This window comes from Crocuta crocuta, unplaced genomic scaffold (genome assembly GCF_008692635.1).
Source record: "Crocuta crocuta isolate KB4526 unplaced genomic scaffold, BGI_CrCroc_1.0 scaffold127, whole genome shotgun sequence".
In the NCBI taxonomy this organism is placed as follows: Eukaryota; Metazoa; Chordata; class Mammalia; order Carnivora; family Hyaenidae; genus Crocuta; species Crocuta crocuta.
Genome location: NW_027532008.1, coordinates 3,241,660 through 3,263,791, shown reverse-complemented (window position 1 = coordinate 3,263,791; position 22,132 = coordinate 3,241,660). Strand labels below are relative to the sequence as shown.

General features: G+C 45.5%; 1 protein-coding gene, 1 long non-coding RNA gene and 1 other non-coding gene across 6 annotated transcripts in view; 2 read left to right on the top strand and 1 right to left on the bottom strand.

The window, feature by feature from the left end:
* HMGN2 (high mobility group nucleosomal binding domain 2) overlaps positions 1–3,290 on the top strand; it is a 5,767-nt gene extending 2,477 nt beyond the window's left edge. Inside the window, exons 4-8 of the mRNA XM_077775496.1 lie at positions 306–350; positions 513–542; positions 894–944; positions 1,926–2,021; positions 2,450–3,290. Of these exons, the coding sequence (XP_077631622.1) occupies positions 306–350; positions 513–542; positions 894–944; positions 1,926–2,021; positions 2,450–2,485 (258 nt within the window). The 3' untranslated portion in view covers positions 2,486–3,290. The remainder of the gene's footprint in view (positions 1–305; positions 351–512; positions 543–893; positions 945–1,925; positions 2,022–2,449) is intronic.
* Positions 1–21,766, bottom strand: part of LOC144241334 (uncharacterized) — a 29,170-nt gene extending 7,404 nt beyond the window's left edge. The window contains exons 1-5 of one of the 4 annotated variants that reach the window (XR_013338037.1): positions 21,368–21,766; positions 16,043–16,205; positions 11,715–11,773; positions 5,751–6,023; positions 3,839–4,670 (exon numbers count right to left, since the gene is read on the bottom strand). This is a non-coding gene — a long non-coding RNA (uncharacterized LOC144241334). Of the gene's footprint in view, positions 1–3,838; positions 4,671–5,477; positions 6,024–11,714; positions 11,774–16,042; positions 16,206–21,367 lie in introns of those variants that run through there. The other 3 variants (XR_013338036.1, XR_013338035.1, XR_013338038.1) reach the window with 3 other exon arrangements.
* LOC144241353 (U6 spliceosomal RNA) lies at positions 10,543–10,649 on the top strand. Its single transcript, XR_013338044.1, has one exon. It is a non-coding gene; the product is annotated as a U6 spliceosomal RNA (small nuclear RNA).
* Positions 21,767–22,132: the final 366 nt, after the last annotated feature.

The following is a 22,132-nucleotide window of genomic DNA, read 5'->3' as shown; positions in this document are numbered from 1 at the left end:
CGAGTTCAGCGCGCTCTGCCCGCGGCGGCTAGGCGGAGACTCTGGGCGGCCTGGGGCGCGGATACCCGCCTTCCCTGCGCTCCCTGGGCCGTTCCGGGCGTGAGGCTTGCACAGAGGAACAGCCCGCCTTTCGGGCATTGACACGGTACCTGGGGATGCTAAAACCCGAAGGTTCGTGTGTCCTAGAGAAGTTGTGTGCAAGACTTCCCCTTCAGCTTTTCCCCTTAGGATTATTGAGCCTTAGGGAGTCCTTAAGAATTGCATCAGGAGCTACAAGTTTCTTAGGTCTTGTTTGTTTTTTATAGGCTGAAGGGGATGCTAAAGGAGATAAAGCCAAGGTGAAGGATGAGGTGAGTCAGTTTCCTTTTGCTTGACCATACCCCTCGTCCTGTTTCCAAGCTCTCTCCACTTCTGTCGTCTAGAACAAACGGACCTCAACACTTTTCATCTTAAGAATTTTTATTGATTGGTTTGACTGCCATGTTTCTAATTTTTTTTCATTATCTTAATAGCCACAGAGAAGATCTGCAAGGTTATCTGCTGTAAGTGTCTGCTATTAAATTATCGTGTTTATCCCTAAAACCAAAAAGCACTAAGAACAATCTCCTTTTGTTTCCCATGGGTTTGGGTCAGTGGCTGGTTGTGAACGATCCGCTGTTTTGTGGACGCTCACCCGTTTGATAGATTCGCTGGTTCCAAAATGCTGGTGGCTGTAGTCAGGGCACGTGGGTTACTTATAAGGGTTTCTGAAGATAGGAGATTCCAGCCGAAAACCAGCCCCCAGAACTTTACGAAATAAGAGAAACTTCTGTGTCAGTGGAACTGTGGGTTGGGTAGGGATTGTCTCTGGTCCACTGTGCTAATAGTGTCTTCTTCTTTCCCTCCAATAAAAGAAACCTGCTCCTCCAAAGCCAGAGCCCAAACCTAAAAAGGCCCCTGCAAAGGTGAGTGGAGCGGAGAGACCAGGTGCTTCTAGGTGTTGGCATAAGGCTGTGCAGTTTCCCATGTTGCTGACAGGACTGCTGCTGTATAACAACATCACCTATTGGCACAAACTTGAACTATGAAAAAGTTAACTTGGACTGGCCATTAAAATAATGTTGGCGGCCTGTTTGGGTGACTCTTTCGGGCTCTGCGCTGACAGTGTGGAGCCGGCTTGGGATTCTCTCTGTTTCTCTCCCCACCCTCCCGTTTGCTGCCCCTCCCCTCCTCACAGTCTCTTTCTCAAAATATTTTTTTTAATAAAAAATGTTGGAATCGGTCATTTTCACTGAGTGAGACCTGTCCATCAGTGTCTTGATTCAGCACAATGGTGACCCCATTAATGGATCTGGTAAACTGTTGGGCTAGCTTCCTTTATTCCTGACTAATCAAGAACTCTATCAGAATAAGAAAATGTATGAACAAGATTCAGGGGAAGAGTCTTCCATTTGTAGGAAATTGTACATTTAAAACCCAGGTATTTTTACTTGTTATTGTCTACACTCCCATGAAAACTTGTATGCTTAAGACCACAGTAGATGAGGGGTGCCTGGGTGGCTTAGTGGGTTAAGCGTCCGACTTTCGCTTAGGTCATGATCTCGCGGTTGGTGGGTTCGAGCCCTGCGTCGGGCTCTGTGCTGACTGCCGGCTCAGAGCCTGGAGCCTATTTCAGAGTCTGTATCTCCCTCTCTCTCTGACCCTCCCCTGCTCACGCTGTCTCTCTTTCTCTCCCCTAGAAATAAAAATTTAAAAAAAAAAACCACAGTAGATGATAGATTATTTGGCCTTATTTGTATCAGTTTTTATCAGTGGGAAAGGGTTTCTAGGTTGTGTGTGTGTTACCTTTGATAAACAATCATGCTTCTTAACAGAACTTTGCAGACCAGACCCTGCTCATATGAAATCAGAAGAAACCACTCTTTCTTTCTCCTTTCCGTTTTTAGAAGGGAGAGAAGGTACCCAAAGGGAAAAAGGGGAAAGCTGATGCTGGCAAGGATGGGAATAACCCAGCAGAAAATGGAGATGCCAAAACAGACCAGGTACGACTGCCACTTCACTTTCTGTTAAAGACTGCTCTGAATCCGTTCGTGATCCCAAAAGCTTTTTTTATTACCTTTCTGTGTCTGTCACTCGAAGTATGCTTTTCAGTCCAGAGTTCGCTTGTGGTTTTTCTTTTAGCTTAAATTCTGGATTCTTAAAACCTCTGTGGTCCAATTCAGGGCACTGTAGTTTGAGATCCTAGTCTGTCCTAAGCTCCTGCTACACCATAGAGTTTTTCAAGCTGGGAATTAACTCTGGTCTTGTGACCCCTTCCCCAATTTTACAGTAAGGTCCAGAAGGAAAGTCACCTACCAAGGATCTAAACCCTGAACTTGGGCCTGGGAGCACAGAGATGCTAGGGAGAGAATGTGAATAAAGATAGTTTTTTCAGTCCACAGGTGGTAATGTATTGATCTTTTTCTTCTAGGCACAGAAAGCTGAAGGTGCCGGAGACGCCAAGTGAAGTGTGTGCATTTTTGATAACTGTGTACTTCTGGTGACTGTACAGTTTGAAATACTATTTTTTATCAAGTTTTATAAAAATGCAGAATTTTGTTTTACTTTTTTTTTAAGCTATGTTGTTAGCACACAGAACACTTCATTGTTGTTTTGGGGGAAGGGCATATGTCACTATTAGAATATCTCCGAAGCTAGATTGATACAAGGGGAAAAACACCATTCCCTTCTAGTTCTGAGAAACTTCCTCTTGGTTCCCAGGAGGAGCGATTCCTTGATATTGACACACGTTAGCCACATTGGCACAAATGCCTTGTGGTATAGAAAATCTAAAATTCATTTTTTTATGTCCTTTTCTCCTTCTGCCTTCAACATAGACTTGACTCCCTTAAACCCAGAGACCTGTTGGAACCTGACCCCACGAAATGGTTCCCAGTATGTCAGGCAATCTGGACTTTACAGTGTCACCATGGAGATGGCATCCCTCAAAAGAGTTCCTTTTGTAGCTTGTGGAGCTTCAGATTGATAATTCTGCCATTTTCATTTCATTTCCTGAAAGTCAGGGTCGGCTCGTGAAAAGTTGTTAAACAACATGCTAAATGTGAAATGTCAACCCTCACTCTAAACTTCCCTGTTCAGAGCATCAAATGAAGACTTCATTGGGTTTTATAGTGGCTTTCTGATTTTGGTAGTCCATTGAAGAAGGGAGTTTGAAAGTTGTTGTATACTGTTAACGATTGTCTGCCCATGTCCTGCCTGAAATACCATGATTGTTTATGAAAAGTATCTTTAATAAAGCTGGATACAGTTTGGCTTGGAACACTGCCTCTCCTCTTTTCCCAGGATTTGGGGAGCCTGGTTTCTCCAGGTCTCTCAGGACAGGATGCATTCTGGTGTGAGGTGTGGAGGTTTTCAGGTATGGCCATTTCTGGTTTTGAGTCCGTCTGTAGGTGGCGAGCACAGTGTTAGGTGGAGTTAGGAAAGCTCCCTGGAGTGGACGGGAGGCGAGCAGCTGGGAGCGGAGGAGTGAGTTCTGTACTTGTGTCTGAAGCGTGGCTTTAAAGGCAGAATGTTGGACAGAGCTGAGGTTGTGGCCTGGTAGCTGACAGCAGAAGAGCCTTTCCACTTCATTCACATTTAAAGCTTCTAGAATGAGAAAATGAATCGGTCCGGCTATAGTCCTTGTGTCAGGAGAAAGTGCTTCTGTGTGTGTACACAGTCGGCCGTAAGGTGTGTAGGACAGATCACGACACTGTTCTTAAGCGGACCTGCAAGCCTTCTGGGACCTTTTAAATTCGTGTCCTTGCTGGGAAACTAGAGCAGCTCTAGAAAACACGCTAACGAGGACTTTTCTGATTGCTTCAGCTTAGCGACCCTGCAGAGAACCCCTTTCCTCTTGGTGACCTAGCAAGACGATAAATTGATGCTTGCAGTTCGAACTCACTTTCACGGGTGGTCACCTCTGTTGTTTGGGAGAAATAAAGTAAATTGGAGACTGTAAAACAACAACAACAACTTGATTTGTGTACCCCCTTAGTCCAAAAGGTAGAACTATCCTATTAAGCTCTTTCTTGGTAAAATTTTTTTGTGTATCATGTCCAGTCTTCAGTCTTGGGATGCTTGTGTAACGCAAGTGTTAACACACTTTTTTATGAGTGAGGAAATGAGCTCGGGTGAAGAACCTTGTTCAGGGTTCTGTGTACGTAGAATGAGTAGCAAAACTCAGGATTCAACCCTTCCCCCTCCCCAGCTTTATTCAAAAATAACTTCTGACTTCTATTTGGAGGCGCCTTTTGGATAAAGTAAAATTTGTCCACCTCGGGCAATTTGCAGCCACTTGTTTTCCTTATTGCTAAAATGGTCCTAGGTTATAGATCCTAATTTTTATTCAGGAGGCATCCTTTTCTAGGGTAGAACGTAACCGCTGTTAGGGGTACAGCAGCTTGGTCTTTGAGTAGAAGTTGCAGAATTTGAGAAAGCCACAGTTCGGGTTCCTTTAATCAATATTTGTAGGATTTCATATTCAATAAAATGTGTTGAGCTATAGGCCATGCTAGGAGCTCAGCCAGATACTCTTACTTAACAGTCTTTGTGTTAATCTTGCATAGGTCTCAACCCGCATCTTCTTGTTAAACCAGATGTGGAGTGACGGGCTGAAGTTAAACCCAGTAGTAACCCTCTATTTTTGTTACCTAGAAATTAAGATGAGTAGGGTGAACTTGAGCTTTATTTTTCTTTCATGGGCTACGCTTGCTGCTTTGGCTTCACTAGCTGTGGACCATGAGGGTACTTGAGCTTAAAAACCAAGAAGCCAGGCCTGGGAACGTGGTAAGGATATGTAAGAGCACCATAACACCATGCTCCATGCCAGCCTTGACCTGAACTAAGTTTGGTCATAGTGCGCTAATAAAATGATTCCCTTCCCCTGGCCCCGTCTCCATGCTCTTTTGATCCCATCCCTGGGGAGCTGTCAACATAACCTGTATTAGAATGGATGCTTTGGATTTTTAAATAAGAGGAACATCTGTCTCCCTACGAGAAGGCCTGAGGTAGGGAGGTCCTAAGGATCCCCGCTGGTTCTTTCCAAGGTTTCTGCCCTCTTGCCCTCAGCACATTGTCCAGCCACCTCGCCTCCCAAGTCCCCTGCCCTGGGCCTCAACTTGACACTACAGCATCCAGAGGCAGAAGACCTGTTTGTCCTGAAAATATTGAGTTATCTCCCGGAACCCCCTCCGCACCCTGAGTTTCCTGGGGCAGAACTGGATTGCCTGCCTACTCCCAAGCCAATCACGGCAAGAGGGCCGAGGTCACAATTTGTGTCGGATTCAGCCAGTTACTGGACTTGAGCAGGGGAGGGGTAGATGACAGAAGAGGGCAGGGGCAGTGAGTGGACAGTCGCCACCCCCAGCCTGGCTTCACTGCAGCATCTGACTGCTGAGCACAAGCCCAGAGTGAAAATAAAATCCACATTAAAAACTCACCTCTTTAAAGCACACGATTTAGTGGTTTTTAGGATGTTCACAAGGTTGTGCCACAATCAACACTAATTCCAGAATACTCCTCACTTGAAAAAGAAACCCCATATTTAACAATCACTTCCCATTCCCCCTCCTGGACCAGGCAACTGCCAGTCTACTTTGTCTCTATAGCCTGTTCTGGACATTTCTAACGGGAATCCTAGACTGTAATCTGGTGACTGGCACCCTAGCAGAGGGTTGTTGAGGTGCATCTGTGTTACAGCACGCACTCTGTTCTGTTTGTCATATACTCACTTTATGGATGTATCTCCCACTTTTTAAAAGTTCACAGTATGTCGCTTTGCTTTTACAAAGGACCTAGAAAAAAGCAAAAACGTGGAAATCGTGTGTTGAGTGTTGGTTTTGCCGTGAGCGCTTCTCCAGGCAGTGCTCGCCCTGAGCACGGTGGCCCTGCCAGTCTCCTTCTTCAGAAACTACGCTCTGCATCAAACCGCTGTTACGTCTTCAAGCTGTGTGGGCATCTCTGCTTTTCTCCATTCATCCTGAGTTTCCATTACCAAGAGTATCCTAAGGTTTTAGAAGAGTCGAAGAGATGTTATTTTTGGGGTCTGGGAAAGCTCAAAAAGGTTTCCAAAAAATGAATGGTAATTGCTTCACTTTATACCATTTGGCTTAAAGGTTTCATGGGAATGCTCTACTTTTGGATAGCGGGGGAAAAACCTGGCCCGTATTTTATATATTCATTGATCAGTTGACAGCATTCTGGTTGTTTCCACATTAGGGCTATTAAGAATACTGTTATATTGTGTACAGATTTTTTTTTGTGAACATAGCATTTTCAGTTCTTGTAGGCTTATTACACGTTGCAATAGAAATGCTGGGTCTTGAATCTCTTAATTTTTTGAGGAACAGCCAGACCACTTCTGCACAGCAGCTTTACCATTTTACATGCCCACCGGCAGTGTATGAAAGTTCCAATTTCTCTACATTCTCATCACATATTTTCCCTTTTTTTTTTTATTATAGGCATCAGGGTGGGTATGAAGTGCTATTTTAGTGTAGCATTGATTTGCATTTTCCTTTTTTTTTTAAGTTTGTTTATTCCAAGAGAGATAGAGACAGATAGTGCAAGTGGGGGAGGGAGAGAATCCCAAGGGGGCTCTGTGCTGCCAGAGCAGAGCCCGGTGTGGAGCTCAGACTCCCGAAACTGAGATCGTGACCTGAGCTGAAACCAAGGGTCAGATGCTTAACTGACCGAGCCACCCAGGCACCCCTTGATTTGTATTTTCCTAATCCTAAGACATGGGGCATCTTTCCATGTTTATTGGACGTTTTGTTAACTTTAAGTGTTCAAATCCTTTGCCCTTTTTTCCCCCCCATAAATGTGTATTTATTTTAAGAGAAAGCATGTGCACATGAGCTAGGAGGGGCAGAGGGAGGGAGAGAGAATCTCAAGCAGGTTCCATGCTGTTAGTGCAGAGCCCAACATGAGGCTTGATCTCACAAACCGTAACTGTGTGATCATGACCTGATAACTGTGTGATCATGACCTGAGCTGAGATCATGAGTCAGACGATTAACCAATAGCCACCCAGGTGCCCATCCCCCCGCCCTTTTTTTCTTTTTAAGTAAACTTAATGCCCAACATGGGGCTTGAACTCATCACCCCATGATCAAGAGGCACACATGCTCTACTAACTGAGCCAGCCAGGAGCCCCTTATATATTCTGGATACCAGATTCTTACCAGAGTTACAATTTGCAGGTGTTTTCTCCCATTCCATGGGTTTTCTTCACTTACTTGATAGTGTTAGTTGACACAAAGCAGTTTTTAGTTTTGGTGAAGTCCAGTTTACCTAGGTTTATGATTGCTTGTGCTTCGGTGTCCTATCTAAATCTGTTATAGGTCATAAAGATTATTTAAACCTGTGTCTTCTAAGAGTTTTAAGTAATTTTAGTTCTTAAGTCTGAAAGCATTTTGAGTTAATTTTTGTAACAGTGTGAGTTAGGACTCTGTTCCCTCCTCTTAAAAGCTGTTCGACTTGAGGAACTTACCAGAAGACCATGGGGAAAGGGAAGGGGGGAAAATAGATATAAACAGAGAGGGAGGAAGGCAAACCATGAAAAATTCTAAATATAGAGAACAAACAGGGTTGATGGGAGGGTGGAGGAGAGGGGAAAATGGGTGATGGGCACCTGCTGGGATGAGCAGTGGGCGTTGTATGTAAGAGATGAACCGCAGGAATCTACTCTCAAAACCAAGAGCACACAGTATACATTGTATGTTAGCCAACTTGACAGTAAATTATATTTAAATAAGTCAACTTAGAAAAAAAAAACTGTCCTAGGGGCGTCTGGGTGGCTTAGTCAGTTAAAGATCTGAATTGATTTCGGCTCAGGTCATGATCTCATGATTTATGAGACTGAGCCCTGCATCCAGCTCTGTGCTGCAGCACAGAGCCTGCCTGGGATTCTCTCTCCCTCTGCCCCTCCCCACTCATGCATATTCTCTCTCTACTATCTCAAAATAAACATTAATGTATATATATAAAAGCTGTTCTTAAACCTCTCTGGGGCCCTCCAGTTTCTAAGATACTGTTTGTCTAGTTGACCACTCCTCAAACCCCTTTGCTTGCCCTTCTCTAAAGTTTCTCCCTGTGATGTCGTCCAGTGACTCACATTTTCCTTCCCTGCCCACATCTCTCTTGAGTAGTTCCACCAACCTTCTGTGCAGTCCCACCCAGATATACCACAGGCACCCCAGATCAACATGATCAAAATGGAACTCCTCTTGTTCACAAGCCCACCTCTCCTACTTTTCCTAGATCTGGTAAGACACCACCACCCATTCCATTCCTTGAGCAAGAAACTTGAAAGTTACCCTAGATACTTCCCTCTCTCCCCACCATCACACATTTCCTGTGAAAGCCTAAATCATGGTGACTTGACTTTGGGAAATTTTATTTTTTTTGTCACGGAAAATTTCAGATCCGTGCAAAAGTAGAATAAGACAACAAAACCTAGGGAACCTAGGTGGCTCAATCGGTTAAGTGTCTGACTCTTGGTTTTGGCTCAGATCATGTCACGGTTTGTGAGTTCAGGCCGCATATCAGGCTCTGCACTGACAGTGGGAAGCCTGCTTGGGATTCTCTCTCTCTCTCTCTCTCTCTCTCTCCCTCTCTCTCCCTCTCCCGCAGGCGCTTTCTCTATCTCTGTCTCTCAAAATAAACTTAAAAAAATAAATGAAAATTGGGTTTTTTACTGTCTTATGTATGTGTGTGTGTGTATATATATATATATATAAAAGATCACAAAATCCCATGTACCTATCACATACCCTCAGCAAGTATCAACTCATACATAGCTAATTTTGCTTAATTTATAACACTGGCTCCTCCTCTTTACCATAAGGTGACATACCATTCCATTCATAAATATTTACATATCCTTAAAGGATAGGAACTTCTAAAACATAATACCATTAACATACCAAAAAATATCAACTCCTTAATATTATGAGATACTTAAATTCTCAAATTTCTAACTGCCTTCTCAGTATTTTTGTTTGTTTGTTTGAGAATCCAAACAGGGCTATGTTGTAAGTAGCTGGTATATTCTTGTAATCTCTTGGAGCCTGTAGTTTCCGTCCATCTCTGTTTCCCAATCTGGATTTTGCTATTATATCTCTGGTGTCATTTAACAGGTTTCTTAATCCCTTGTATTCCTATAGGAATAGATCCAGAGGTGTGATTGGATTCAGATATAGTGGTAAGAAAACTTCACAGTTTGTATGCTTTCATCAGGAGATCCGTCGTATGTGTCTCTATATGTTGTAGGCCACTGAAGCTTAATACCTAGATTCATTAACTCATAAAGGGTTGCAAACTGATGATATTCTAGTTCTACCATTCCTTCTTCATACAGTCCCCGAAATATGGCTGTAAAGAGAAACTTTTCCTTGTCTGCCATTTGGTTATCTTGGAGTTCATACTGGAAAAAGAGGAAAGAAGGCCCAAGTCTTTGGCCAGTTTTCAAACTAATGAGTTCGTTTACTAGCATCCTCCAAAAGTGACCAGTGGGCTGTTGTGTTTAGCATTGTTAAGTATCATGATCACTGAATTAAACATATTTTATGTGTTTGAGTTCATTGCGTTTATTAAACTTAATGATGCTCAAATTGTTCATATTTTTGTCCAGTGGGGGGCCTCTTCAAGTGGCTGCTGAGTCCTTCTGATACAGCCCTTTTGGTAGTTAGTAGCATTTGGTAACTTCGTTGTTATCTAGTATGATAGGGTGTTCCAGACTTATCTTGTGTATCTTCTGCTCCAGACCTGGAGTCCGCTATTTCTAAGAAAAAAAACAAAATCCTGGCTTCCTTTTGGTGGTGAATGGCATCGCAAGACTAAAATCTAGGCTCTAGAATGCCGTTGCTGCTGTGTTGGTCAACGTTTCTAGGCCTTTGGAATACAATGCTAGGACCCATTTTCTTTTTAAGATAAAACACATTCATACTTTCTATTCAACTTGAAGACTTAAGAACTTTTTCTTAACTCTTCTATCTTACATATTTTTTCTTCAACATTGAGAATCCCGGTTCTCATCTGTACCCTGAATTGTGACATTAGATCATCCCAGTTACTCAGGTGTGAAGCCCATATCACCCAACAGTATCAGAATAACAAAAGGGAGTTTAAGGTTTTGTTTGTAATTCTTTGTTTTGGGGATAGTTCCTTCTAGCCTGATACTGGGAGTTCACTGTGTTTGAAACATACTATAGTTCCTCTCTGTGTGGCTTACTAACTGGATACACATTTATATTAACCTACCTGTTTTATTTTTCCATTAATTTTTTTTTTAATTTATTCATTTTTGAGAGACAGGGACAGAGTGTGAGCAGAGGAGGGGCACAGATAGAGAGACACACACACATCGAATCTGAAGCAGGCTCCAGGTGCTGAGCTGTCAGCACAGAGCCCAATGCTGGGCTCAAACTCACGAATCATGAGATCATGACCTGAACCTAAGTCGGAGGCCCAACTGACTGAGCCACCCAGGCATCCCTTATTTTTCCATTTTTAAGAATTTTTGTGCTCGCTTCAGTAGCACGTATACTAAAATTGGAACGCTGCAGAGGGGACTAGCATGTCCCCTACACAAGGATGACACGCAAATTTGTGAAACTTCCATACTTCGTGCAGCTCCCCAGCGTCCTGCTGCACTTTGGGGGTTAACGCCAAGGGAATGGTGGGAGTCAAAGCACCACATGTGGTCCTCAATAATGAAATTGTGATATCTCACTGTGAGAATATTCCTGTAAAGCATTCTATGACACGTGAGCAAAGCTAAGTTACACCTGGAAATCTATATGCAAATATATCCTTTCTATAGAACTCAGAAATGAGAAAATGTCAACTTGCATTTCCTTATAGAATTTAAAAAATTTTTCTTTTAGTTTAATTATGTAAACTATTGACATAGTTCCAAGTCTAATCTACAAAACAAGATCGATTCAGAGTCTAATTTCTATTCCTCTGTCCTCCACCTTAAACCCTCCCTTCCCATTTAGTGGCCTGTTGTATTTGATTTAATCATCCCAAGCTTTTTTTTTTTTAATTTAAACAGATTTACATGGTATAGTTCCCCTTTATTCTATAAGGGGAGCATACAATTCATTTCTCCACCCTCCTTATTCACTCAACAGTGCGTTCTGGAGAGGCGTAGATGTTCCTCAATTCTTTCACAGCAGCACAAATGATAACTAGGTTTGGCCTCGACCCATCATGCTGTTCCATGTTATATTTACACGTATTCTTTGTCTTTTATATAAAGTCCTTACATTGTGTATTTTTTTTCTCTTTTCGTTTTTCTTTTAGCTGTTCGATTTTTGTGTTTTTGAGAGGTATTTTCGTCCAGTGGCACCAACTTTATATTATTACTGCCTTTATAGCATAACCATCACCACTTCCGGCCTCCCTGACCCGACCCCTTCATCTTTCCCCCACCAGCCACCTCTTCTCTCACGTCTTCACTTCCCTTCTTGCTCAGCTCAGATTTCATTGCCCGGCTCTAAGCCACACTCTGCTCCCTCCTCTCCTTCACACTCAAGGCACCTCACCGGCACCCGCACCCACCAGCATGCTATCCCGACTCACTCCATGGTTAGGACTGCACTTCAAGTGGGCCCTCGACACCACCGAGCTCTCCTGTCACGTGTCCCTGAAATACTCCCCTTTCCTTGCTCAGATAATCTGTTTCTCACCTTCATCTTCTCTCTTGCCTCCAACACCCTCTTCGATGACTTCCCCTCCAACTTCAGTTCTAGAAGACACAGAATGGAGTGACTTCGTCTTCCCCTTCCTCTACTACTACCTACAGTGTAGTGTGCCCACACCCCACACCCCCTTCTACTCCAGGGGTACCCCCTCTCTTCTCTAAGTCCAAGCCTTCAACTTGTGATCTGAATCCATCCCTCTCAGTTCTGAGATTAAAGCCACACACAGCTGTCCCCATCTTTCTTGCCTTGCCCATTTCTTCTCTGCTGGGTCATCCCCACCTGCAAACACCTTGAAAGCATTTCCCCTTGCTCTCTTGAGCCACCACTCCATTTCTTTTCTCCCTTTCACAGCAAAGCTCCCCAAAGAAGCATATTCTCCATCACCACTTCCAACCCTCCATTTTCTCCTCCACCCACCCAGGTAAGGAGGCTTGTGCCCCCACCATCTGTTAAACAGGCCACCAATGGTATGCATCTTGTCAGAGTCAGTTTCTGTCTTGTCTCTCCTGTTTCTTCTTTTTTTTTTAATTTGAGAGAGAGCGAGAGTGAGGGAGAGGAGAGAGGGAGAGAAAAGGAGACAGAGAGAGATAGACTATTAAGCAGGCAGGCTTCATGCTCAGTGGTGGAGACTGACATGGGGCTTGATCCCATAACCCTGGGATCATGACCTGAGCCAAAATCAAGAGTCAGATACTCAACCGACTGAGCCACCAAGGCGCCCTACTCATGTCTCTTTTCACCCAACCTCTTTTCTTTGGTGTCCGCACCTAGTATTCTGACTTTAAATACCATGTATATGATAGTGACTCAAATTCTGATCTCCAGATAGAACCTTCCCCCTCTGATCTAGAGTTAGACCATTTAATAGACTTCACCAACTTAACATGGGCAAAAAAATTCATTTTCCTCACAAGGTAACTTCCCCTCAAGCTTTCCCCATCTAAGTAAACACCATCATCCACCAAACCCTTCATTTCTCCCTCTCTCTAACACTCCATTATCAATCCATCAATATATCCTATTGGCTCAATTTAAAAAAATTTTTTTAATGTTTTTATTTATTATTGAGACAGAGACAGAGTTTGAGCAGGAGAGGGGCAGAGAGAGAAGGAGACACAGAATCCGAAGCAGGCTCCAGGCTTTGTGCTATCAGCACAGAGCCCGATGCAGGGTTCAAATTCACAAGCTGTAAGATCATGACCTGAGCAAAAGTCAGGCGCTCAACCAACTGAACCACTCAGGCGCCCCAGCTCAATTTTTTAAAGTCTGCTTTGGACCCAACACGTTGCTACCTACCTGCAATGAAACAATCCTATGGGTTCCCATGGATTCCTCAACTGCCTCATTACTGCTCTCATTTGGACCTCACCTGCATCAAGTCACACCTCCATTTTCACACTTGGATGAAACACCACTCCTAGGGACATGAGCTCTGGCTTCCTCAGAGGCAGCCAAGTGAGTAATTCAGTCCAGAACTGCGGAGACATAAGCTTCCCAGAGATAAACGTTGCAAAATAGGAAATGGTGGATGGAAAGGGAAGGAACTAGGCTAACTGCCTCCCCTTTTTCTCCAAAAGTTCTCCTTTCAACTTTTCCAGAAAAGTCTCTGTACCAATTAATCCACTTGCTAAGTGATCTACTGTGTCTCTTTGCAGCTTGTTGAGAAGCAGTAGCCAGGACATAATGCACCACATCGCATTGCTTTGTCTCTTCCTTTCCTTGCCCTCGGCACCCTGGGCTGGCACCTCCCCTTCCTCGCCCTTGGCACCCTGGACTTGCACCTTCCAAATAAAGTACCAGCACTTTAACCCATTCTTCAGCCTCTTCTTTCTCGAGGGCCAAAGTTAGCACCAGGGTAAGACGCAAGGCACCACTCCTTCTGGGGCCAGTGCCTCAGCATCCCTGTGAACTTGTTAGCATGCAGTTCTTGAGCCCTGCCCCTGACTCATGCGGTGAGAATCTCCGGAGAAGGGGCCAAGGACTCTGACTTTAAAAGCTGTTCAGGGGATTCTTGTACCCACCAAAATTGTAGAAAGATTGAGGAAAGAAAGGAGTTTCTAGAGGAGAAGGGCTGTTGCTGCCCCCACCCCCGCCTTCCTGCTTGACTGTGTTGTATGAGGATGTGAAGCTCGGGGTTGCAGCAGCCTCTTTGGGATCAATAAGGTCAATACACTGAGGATGGCAAAGCAGAAAGAAAGTGCCTGAGATAGCTGCCCAGCCAACTCTAGAACTACCAAAATCAAGCCCCAAATGATTCAATAGATGGTTTGGTTTTATCCTCACATTAACTTGAGAAGTGGGAATTAATTTCTCCATTCTACAAGTAAAGAAACAAGGCCTTGGAGACCCAGTGTGGCCCAACCAGGAGTCCAGTCCAGGCCCATCAGGCTCCAGGGCCCACTCTGTGAACCATGAATCTGTTCTGCAAATACTCAGATAGTATTTGCTGTGTGAATTAAGGAGTTGGGTTTGAAGACGTGAATGGAAACCATCAGAACCTGGACTGGATTCTGGACTGAAAAGCTGAAGCATTACTGACTGACCATAGCAGAAACATTCCCTTCATTTTCCCGTAAAAATGCAGAGGGTAGAGAATGCTTTTCTCAGTGATTCAAGAGCTTTGTCATTCTTCAGGGTGCAGATGGGCCTGAACAGGAGGGGGCTGGTCTTAAATTGCCCTCTAAGAAGCTGGGTCAGACATAAGAGATGATGATCCAAAACCAGAAAGAACCCCCAAGGGGTCACTTGCTGCATCCATGACACAGACAGGAAGTACCAGCAGGTCTGCATCGTTAGCCAGCCCTCACTACAAGCCTGGCGCTTATCACATTTCCTTCTCACAACAAGTTAGTGTCATCGTGCCTCCCATTTTACAGATGGGAGAACTAAAGCACCGGAGTGTTAAGTAACTTGCCCCAAATCACATAGTTGGCCAGCAGCTAAACCAGATCTGAACTTCGATGGGCTGAGCCTGAACGAAGGCTGAGCCAGAAACCTCCACACTATTCCGAGGCCCCGTGGCGTGTCCTGGACCACACCGAAGGCAGAGTGGAGACCAGAAGCCCCGCCTGCCTCCGCCCTGGTCTGATCCCCATGATATGTCCCAGCCTTTAAAGCTACCACCTGCCACCGCACTACCCACCATTTTCTACCACTCAACTTTTGGAAGTGTCCAACTTCCTGCTGGTGCCACTGCCCCAAGACAGGGACCCGGATAACTGCCTCTTTCTGCTCCAACCAGACATACACTGGCCCTTGCAATTCCATCTCCCATTCCCCTGCATTTCACAGGAAAAAAACTTCATCTCCTCTCACCTCCTTCACGAGGGCTAGAGGGTTTAGCAGAGCAAAGACTGGTTCTTAGAATAGCCTTATTCTTACCAAGGTTTCTTTGTGCTAAGTGTATCGCATACATTATCTCATTTTGAACCCTCATATTTTATAAAAAGAACACTGAAGCCTGGAATAGCCTAAGTAACCTGCTCACAGTAAGTTGACCAAACTCCTGACCTCTATGCCACGAGAAGGCAGGGGCCTCAGTACCACGGGGGTGTGGTGGGGTGGGGAGGGGCTCCCATGTTCCCAGCAGCATAGCCCCCAAGGCCCACAGCAGGCCCCATGCTAAAGCAAAGGCCCCATTTTCCACCAGGGCACTTTAGGCACAGGGCTAAGACCCCTCACAGCCCTGGGCCTCAAAACAACCTTTTTGGCTACTCTCATCTCTGGTTACTCTGGGGCTGGGGGAAAATGGCGAGACCTGATAGGGCCTGCACTGCAGAGGGCCAGCCCAGAGGCCAGACATTTCCCCAGAGTTTCAGAGGTGACTGGGAAAGTGGTCACTGCTAGGCAGTGAGTTAATAATGACTTCTGCTTCTGATTCCTACCTACCTACCTGCACATTCTCAATTTTCCACACTAGCCATGGACACCTTGCGTAGGCTGGGATGGAGGTGCGGGGGCGGTGTTTTTCTTCCCTTCTAAACATAAAGGTCTTGCCTGCTCGCTATGAAAACATTTTTTGAGGGGTGCCTGGGTGGCTCAGTCGGTTGAGCATCCAGCTTCGGCTCAGGTCATGATCTCAAGGTTCGTGGGTTCGAGCTCCACGTCGGACTCTGTGCTGACAGCTGGCTCAGAGCCTGGAGCCTGCTTCACGTTCTGTATCTCACTCTCTCTCTGACCCTCCCCTGCTCATGCTGTCTTTCTCTCTCTCTCAGAAATAAATAAAAACATTTTAAAATTAAAAAAAAAAGAAAACATTTTTTGAAACAACTCAATACAGACATATAGAGGGCAAATGTGAAAATCTCCTTCACCTCTCCAAACCCACTCTCCTCTCAGAAGCAGCCACCGTCATGCTGATGTGGACCCTTCCAGGCTTTCTCCTGGGCATTTACAAACAGAGGAGTCCAGATGTCTTCTGAGGCCCCTTTGCCTCTGAGATGTAGCAGACAGGCTGAGCTGGCCTCCTACCTCCACCTCCATGAATCACAGAAGGTTGAAAGTCACCTCTTTGAGTCCCAAGAATGGCATTGGGGAAAAAGAAGGGGACCCTTATGTGTCTGGTCTCCTCAGTCCCTGGCCTTTGCTTCTGCCCTGACCCAGATGAAAAGCTCAGCTTCTTTCTGGATTCTACCCTAAAACTCATGAAGTCAAAAAGACTTCACAGAGGACTTGGGGGTCCCTGAAGTGTCCACACTGTGCCCAAGGTAGCAAAGAATTTTAAGCGTCATCTCTGTGATGGTTTCATATCCTTTCAGCCATCCTCTTTCCCAGGGAGGGGTGCTCCCTGGCCCCTGGCCCCATGCATTCCACCACCTTCACCCTCGTCCTTTCTTCCCTGACTCAGGAAATTAAAACTCTCCTCCTTTCCTAACCCAAGCAATTCAGTGCCCCGACTCTCCCATCAGACTCTTCTCGGAGCTAACACAAAGGCCTCCCATTGTTCTGAGCCCACTCTCCTGAGCGGGCATCTGTGGCACATCTCATTTTTTCCTGCTGCTCTTGTGGAATGGGGTTAGAGCTCTCATAAGGGGAGGAGGCTTCTGTTAACATCTGGGTTACATATTTAACATATATAAATAGTTTGGGGGCGGGGGTTTTCTTTGTTTGCACAAGTGAAATCATGTTGTACACAGTGCTCAGTGGCTTTCTTGTTTCACTCAACCGAAAGTACAGACATCTTCCAGATCACTAATAATGGCCGAACTTCATTGGGAACTTAACTTGTGCCCCTGGGCACTTCATATCTGTGCTGTCCCAACCTGGTAGCCAATAGCCACAGGGGCCCCTGAGCCTTTGAAATGTGGCTGGTACTACTGAGGACCCAAATTTTAAGTTTACTTAATTATTTTATTTATTTAATGTCTATTAAAATTTTTTTTAATGTTTATTTATTTTTGAGAGAGAGACAGAGTGTGAGCAAGGTAAGAGAGGGAGACACAGAATCCAAAGCAGGCTCCAGGCTCCAAGCTGTCAGCACAGAGCCTGACATGGGCTTGAACTCATGAACTGTGAGATCATGACCTGAGCCGAAATCGGACACTTAACCTTCTGAGCCACCCAGGCACTCCTATTTAATGTCCATTTTTGAGAGAGAGAGCACAAGTGGGGGCAGGGGACAGAGGATCTGAAGTGGACTCTAGGCTGACAGCTGAGATCCCTCTGCGGGGTTCAAACTCACAAACTATGAGATCATGACCTAGGCTGGTCGGACACTTATCCAGCTGAGCTACCCAGACACCCCAAATTTTATTTCTTTATTTAAATTTAAAAATAAAAATATTTGTCTGTTAAATACAACTTTATTTTTTGGTAGGACATAGCTTACGACATTATTGTTATATAGCTGAAATGTGGTATAGGTGTAAGTACACACCAGATTTTAAAGACTTATAGGAAAAAAAAAAGAACAAAATATCCCAGAGGTGCCTGGCTGGTTCAGTCGGTAGAGCATGTGACTCTTGATCTCAATATCATGAAATTGAGCCAATGCTGGGCATAGAGACTACTTAAAAAAAAAATCTCTGTAATAATTTTTATATTGATTCCATGTTGCAATGATATTTTAGATACATTACGTTAAAATATATATTATTGGGGCCTAGGTGATTCAGTTGGTTAAGCGTCCGACTTCAGCTCAGGTCATGATCTTGTGGTCTGAGTTCGAGCCCCGCATTGGTCTCTGTGCTGACAGCTCAGAGCCTGGAGCCTGCTTTGGATTCTGTGTCTCCCGTTCTCTCTGTCCCTCCCCCACTCACACTCTGTCTCTCAAATATAAGTAAACATTAAAACTTTTTAAAAGTTTAAATAAAGTTTATATAAATAAAATATATATTATAAAATTAATTTCACCTTTTTCTTTTGACTTTTTTTNCCTGAGCGAAAGTCGGACGCTTAACCGACTAAGCCACCCAGGCGCCCCTTGACTTTTTTTTTTCAACATGGCTACTAGAAATCTTAAAATTATAAGTGGCTTGCACTGTTTTTCTATTAGACACTAGCGCTACCTTATATGCATTACCTCACCATTCCACAGATGTTCACCAAATATTTGTTGAGTAGCACATCTGTGTCAGGCACTGGGCTAGGCACTGGTGGTGACATAGCAGTGAACAAAACAGACCCAAATCCCACTCTTATCAAACTTCCCTTCTAGCTTGCTAATTTCTTATAACTCTATCAGGTCCATATTATTATTATCCCATTTTATAGATGAGGAAACTGAGGGAGAGAAAAGTGAAATAATTTCCCCAAAAACACAGAGCAAATAAGTGGTCGAGTTGGGATCTGAATTCTGAGTATGTCCACAGGTGCCACCACCCGGACAACCGTGGCAGCCAGTACTGCATGGTACTAATGTATTCACAAGCGATTCAGCCTGGCCTTTACTGCTGCGTGCTATTCAGGAACCAAACATAACGTGTTATGGGAACAAAGGAACTGGGGTTGAGGGCGAATATAAGATGTTGAAAAGATACAAGCTTTAGGTCTGAGGTCATAAGCAGGGCCAGAGATGGGACAAATTCAGAAGCTGGGGGAAGGGTTGTCTGGAAAGAGATCACAAACAGGGTTGCGGGGTGTAGGGTGACCTGGCAGGCTGAGGACCCTGCAAGGCAGGACAGAAGGACTGGAGAGGAGGCTGCATGTAAGGGGCAGCACAGGACACGGCCAGGTCCCAAGAAGCTAATTCTCAGCGCAACCATTTCCAAGCCAGGCCCTGTGCTAATACACGGATCTGATCAGTCAGTTGGTCACCCAACACAGAGGTGCTGGGTGCCTACTGGCTCCAAACTCAAGACAATAATCTCGCAAGAGCCCTAATAACATGTTTTATTCCACCCATTTGATGGCTGAACGATGTGGGGCTCAGGGAAATGAAGTGATCTAGTCACCCAGTAAACTTGCGACAGAGCTGAATGTAAACCCATGGTCCACTCTTCCTATCAGCTTGGGCCTGCCTTCTGTGCCCGGACTGCCCACATCTGGACATCCCCAGGGTCCAGTGGGATGGGGCCATGGCACGTCTGTCAGTTGCTCCTGAGCTACAGTGGTGTGGGCAGGGCTCTGGCCCAGCGCTGCAGATGTGGGAGGGGTTGGACCTCATTCCTGAGGATAAGGAGTTTTATGCATACCTTAGACCTGCAAAAAGAGCATTGGGGTCTCCTAGTAAAGGAAGCACTCCCATCCTGCCCACAGGGAGTCAGAGCATGCTGCGATACTGGTGCAGTGGAAAAACATCAGGCGCGGGGTTTGGGCAGGCCTCGGTTCTAATCCTGGCTCTGTCCCTGACTGTATGACCTCTCCGAGGCCTGGCTTCCTCATTAATAAAACGGAGGTAAGAAATTATTCTTCCTCCTGCTCCAGGCTAGAGCAGAGAGGAAACCCCCATGCCCTGGTGATGACCACTGACCAGGGTACGAGAAACAGCAGACACCCACTGAGCAGAGGGAAAGGAGATAATTATTATCTCAAGAAAGGAGATAATAACACTTACCTAATGTTTTCTTTTTGCCTCGTTTAATCCCCACAATACCCAAATAAGGTAGGTACTATTATCATCCCATTTTGCAGAAGGGAAAATTGAGGTATAGGAGGCAACAGATCTGACTGGAACCCAAGCACTCTGGCCCTTAGGTCTATCCTTCTAACCACTGTGCGGCACTGTCTCTCAGGCTCTTACTTCTTCTGTGAAGTACAACATGAACCCCCCGCCTCCAGGGCACCCAGAGCTTTGGCTATGAGAAGCACCCTTGATCCCCCAGGCTTCCTGCCTGCCTGGCCTTTGGGGCACAGTGAGGAGAGTAGGCTCCAGAGTCAGCAGACCCAGATTTAACTCTCTGATCACTTCTACTAATTGTGGGCAGTCACTTCTCCTCTGTGAGCTCAGTTATACCTTATTTATTTGTTTTAAAATTTTTTCATGTTTTATTTTTTATACTTGAGAGAGAGAGAGAGAGGAGGGGCAAAGAGACAGGGAAAGAATCTGAAGCAGGCTCCAGGCTCCAAGCTGTCAGCACAGAGCCTGACACGGGGCCCAAACTCATGAGCAGTGAGATCACGACCTGAGCCGAAGTTGGACGCTCAACCAACTGAGCCACCCAGGCACCCCTGCTTGTTTGTTTTAAATGTTTTATTTACTTATTTTTGTGAGAGAGAACACAACTGGGAGAGGGGTAGAGAGAGTGGGAGACACAGAATCTGAAGCAGGCACGAGGTTCTGAGCTGTCAGCACAGAGCCCGACACGAGACTCGAACTCACAAACTGTGAAATCATGACCTGAGCTGAAGTTGGACGATTAACCAACTGAGCCACCCGGACGCCCCTGTTTATTTACTTTTAAGTAATCTCTACACCCAATGTGGGGCTCAAGCTCACAACTCCAAGATCAAGTGTGGCATGCTCTACCAACCGAGCCAGCCCAGTGCCCCAGTTTTCCTATCTTTAAAATTTGGGGATTGTGACCAAATGCAAGGGGTAAGAGGGAGGTCTGCAAAAGTGCCCAGCACAAAAGTTGTGCCCTAGAGGGCTTCTAGGGGAGCTGCAGTGACGGGAGGAGGCTTCTGAGTGAAAGATGAGGGCAGGCCACCTAGGGAGGGGCTGGGACTGAGGTGGGGAATGGGAACGCCACAGCCTGGTGTCGGTGGCCCAGAGTGAGCTTGAGGTGTGTGCCACATCCTGCCTCTCACTTGGGCCCTCACAGGTCCTTGCACATCCTCCAAGATCCTGGACTGATCCATGTATCTGAAACCCGTGTTCCCTACCTCTGCCCGTGGCCCCACTCATCCAGACTCAAAGTCTTGGAGGCCTTCAAATCACTCCCCCGATCCTGGCCATGTCCCCCTCAGCTTTCAAAACCCATTACCAGGGCAACTTCCTCCAGGAAGCCCTCCCTGATGCCCTCACCAGGTATGATTTGCCCATAGTTACAAGTCCACCAAGTCCAGAGTTACAGACATTCACATGGCCCCGAGCCTGCAGAGCTTAGGGGCAGGCCCAGGGCCCAGCACCAAGCAAAGGCTCAGGGATGGCTTCATTCAACTGAAGTCCCACCAGGCCCTGAGACCTATCACTTCCTCTCTCAGGACTTCTGCCCCTCGCCTCTGCTCAGGCTGTACCCTCTCCCTCCCAGGTCACATACCTTGTCCATGGTCTCCCCTTCAACTGCTTTGTCCCACCGTCTCTGCAAGATGACACTTATTTTCATCAGGTTCTTTCGATAATTGTTGGTACAGCAGGTGACTATAGTTAACAATCCTGTACTCTATATTTGAAAGTTGCCAACAGAGTACATGGTAAAAGCTGTTATCACAAAAAAATAAAACTGTAACTATGTGTGGTGATGGGTGTTAACTAGACTTACTGTGCAGATCATTTTGTCATATATATAAGTATTGAATCATTATGTTGTACACTTAAAACCAATCTGATGTTCTATGTCCATTGTATCTCAATAAAACACAAGAGCCATTTTAAAAAAAAAAATTCGCTGAGGCCACTTCTGCATGCCAGGCCCAGTCCTAGCTGCTTGGGTCACAATGACAAGTGAAACAGTCAGATTCCCTCCCTTGCAAACTCACACTCTATGGCGGAATCTGACATTAAACGGAATTCCACCAATGGCCACACAATTGGAAACTGAAGTAAGAGTCTGCAGAAAGAGAATATGGTTGAAGAATCAGACTGGGGCCAGTGGGGATGGGGAGAAGGGGGAGGGAGGCAGGGTTGAGCGAGGAATGGTGAGGAGAAGAGGTGAGGCTGGGGAGAGGATGTGTCAGGCAGCAGCAGGAGTGACCAGAGTGGAAAGGGTGTGATGGAAGACAGGCCAGAAGGGAAAGGCACATGGTGACACTGGCCCTGTGTGTAGGTAAAGACCCGCTCTCACCTGGTCATTCTCCTGCTCCCA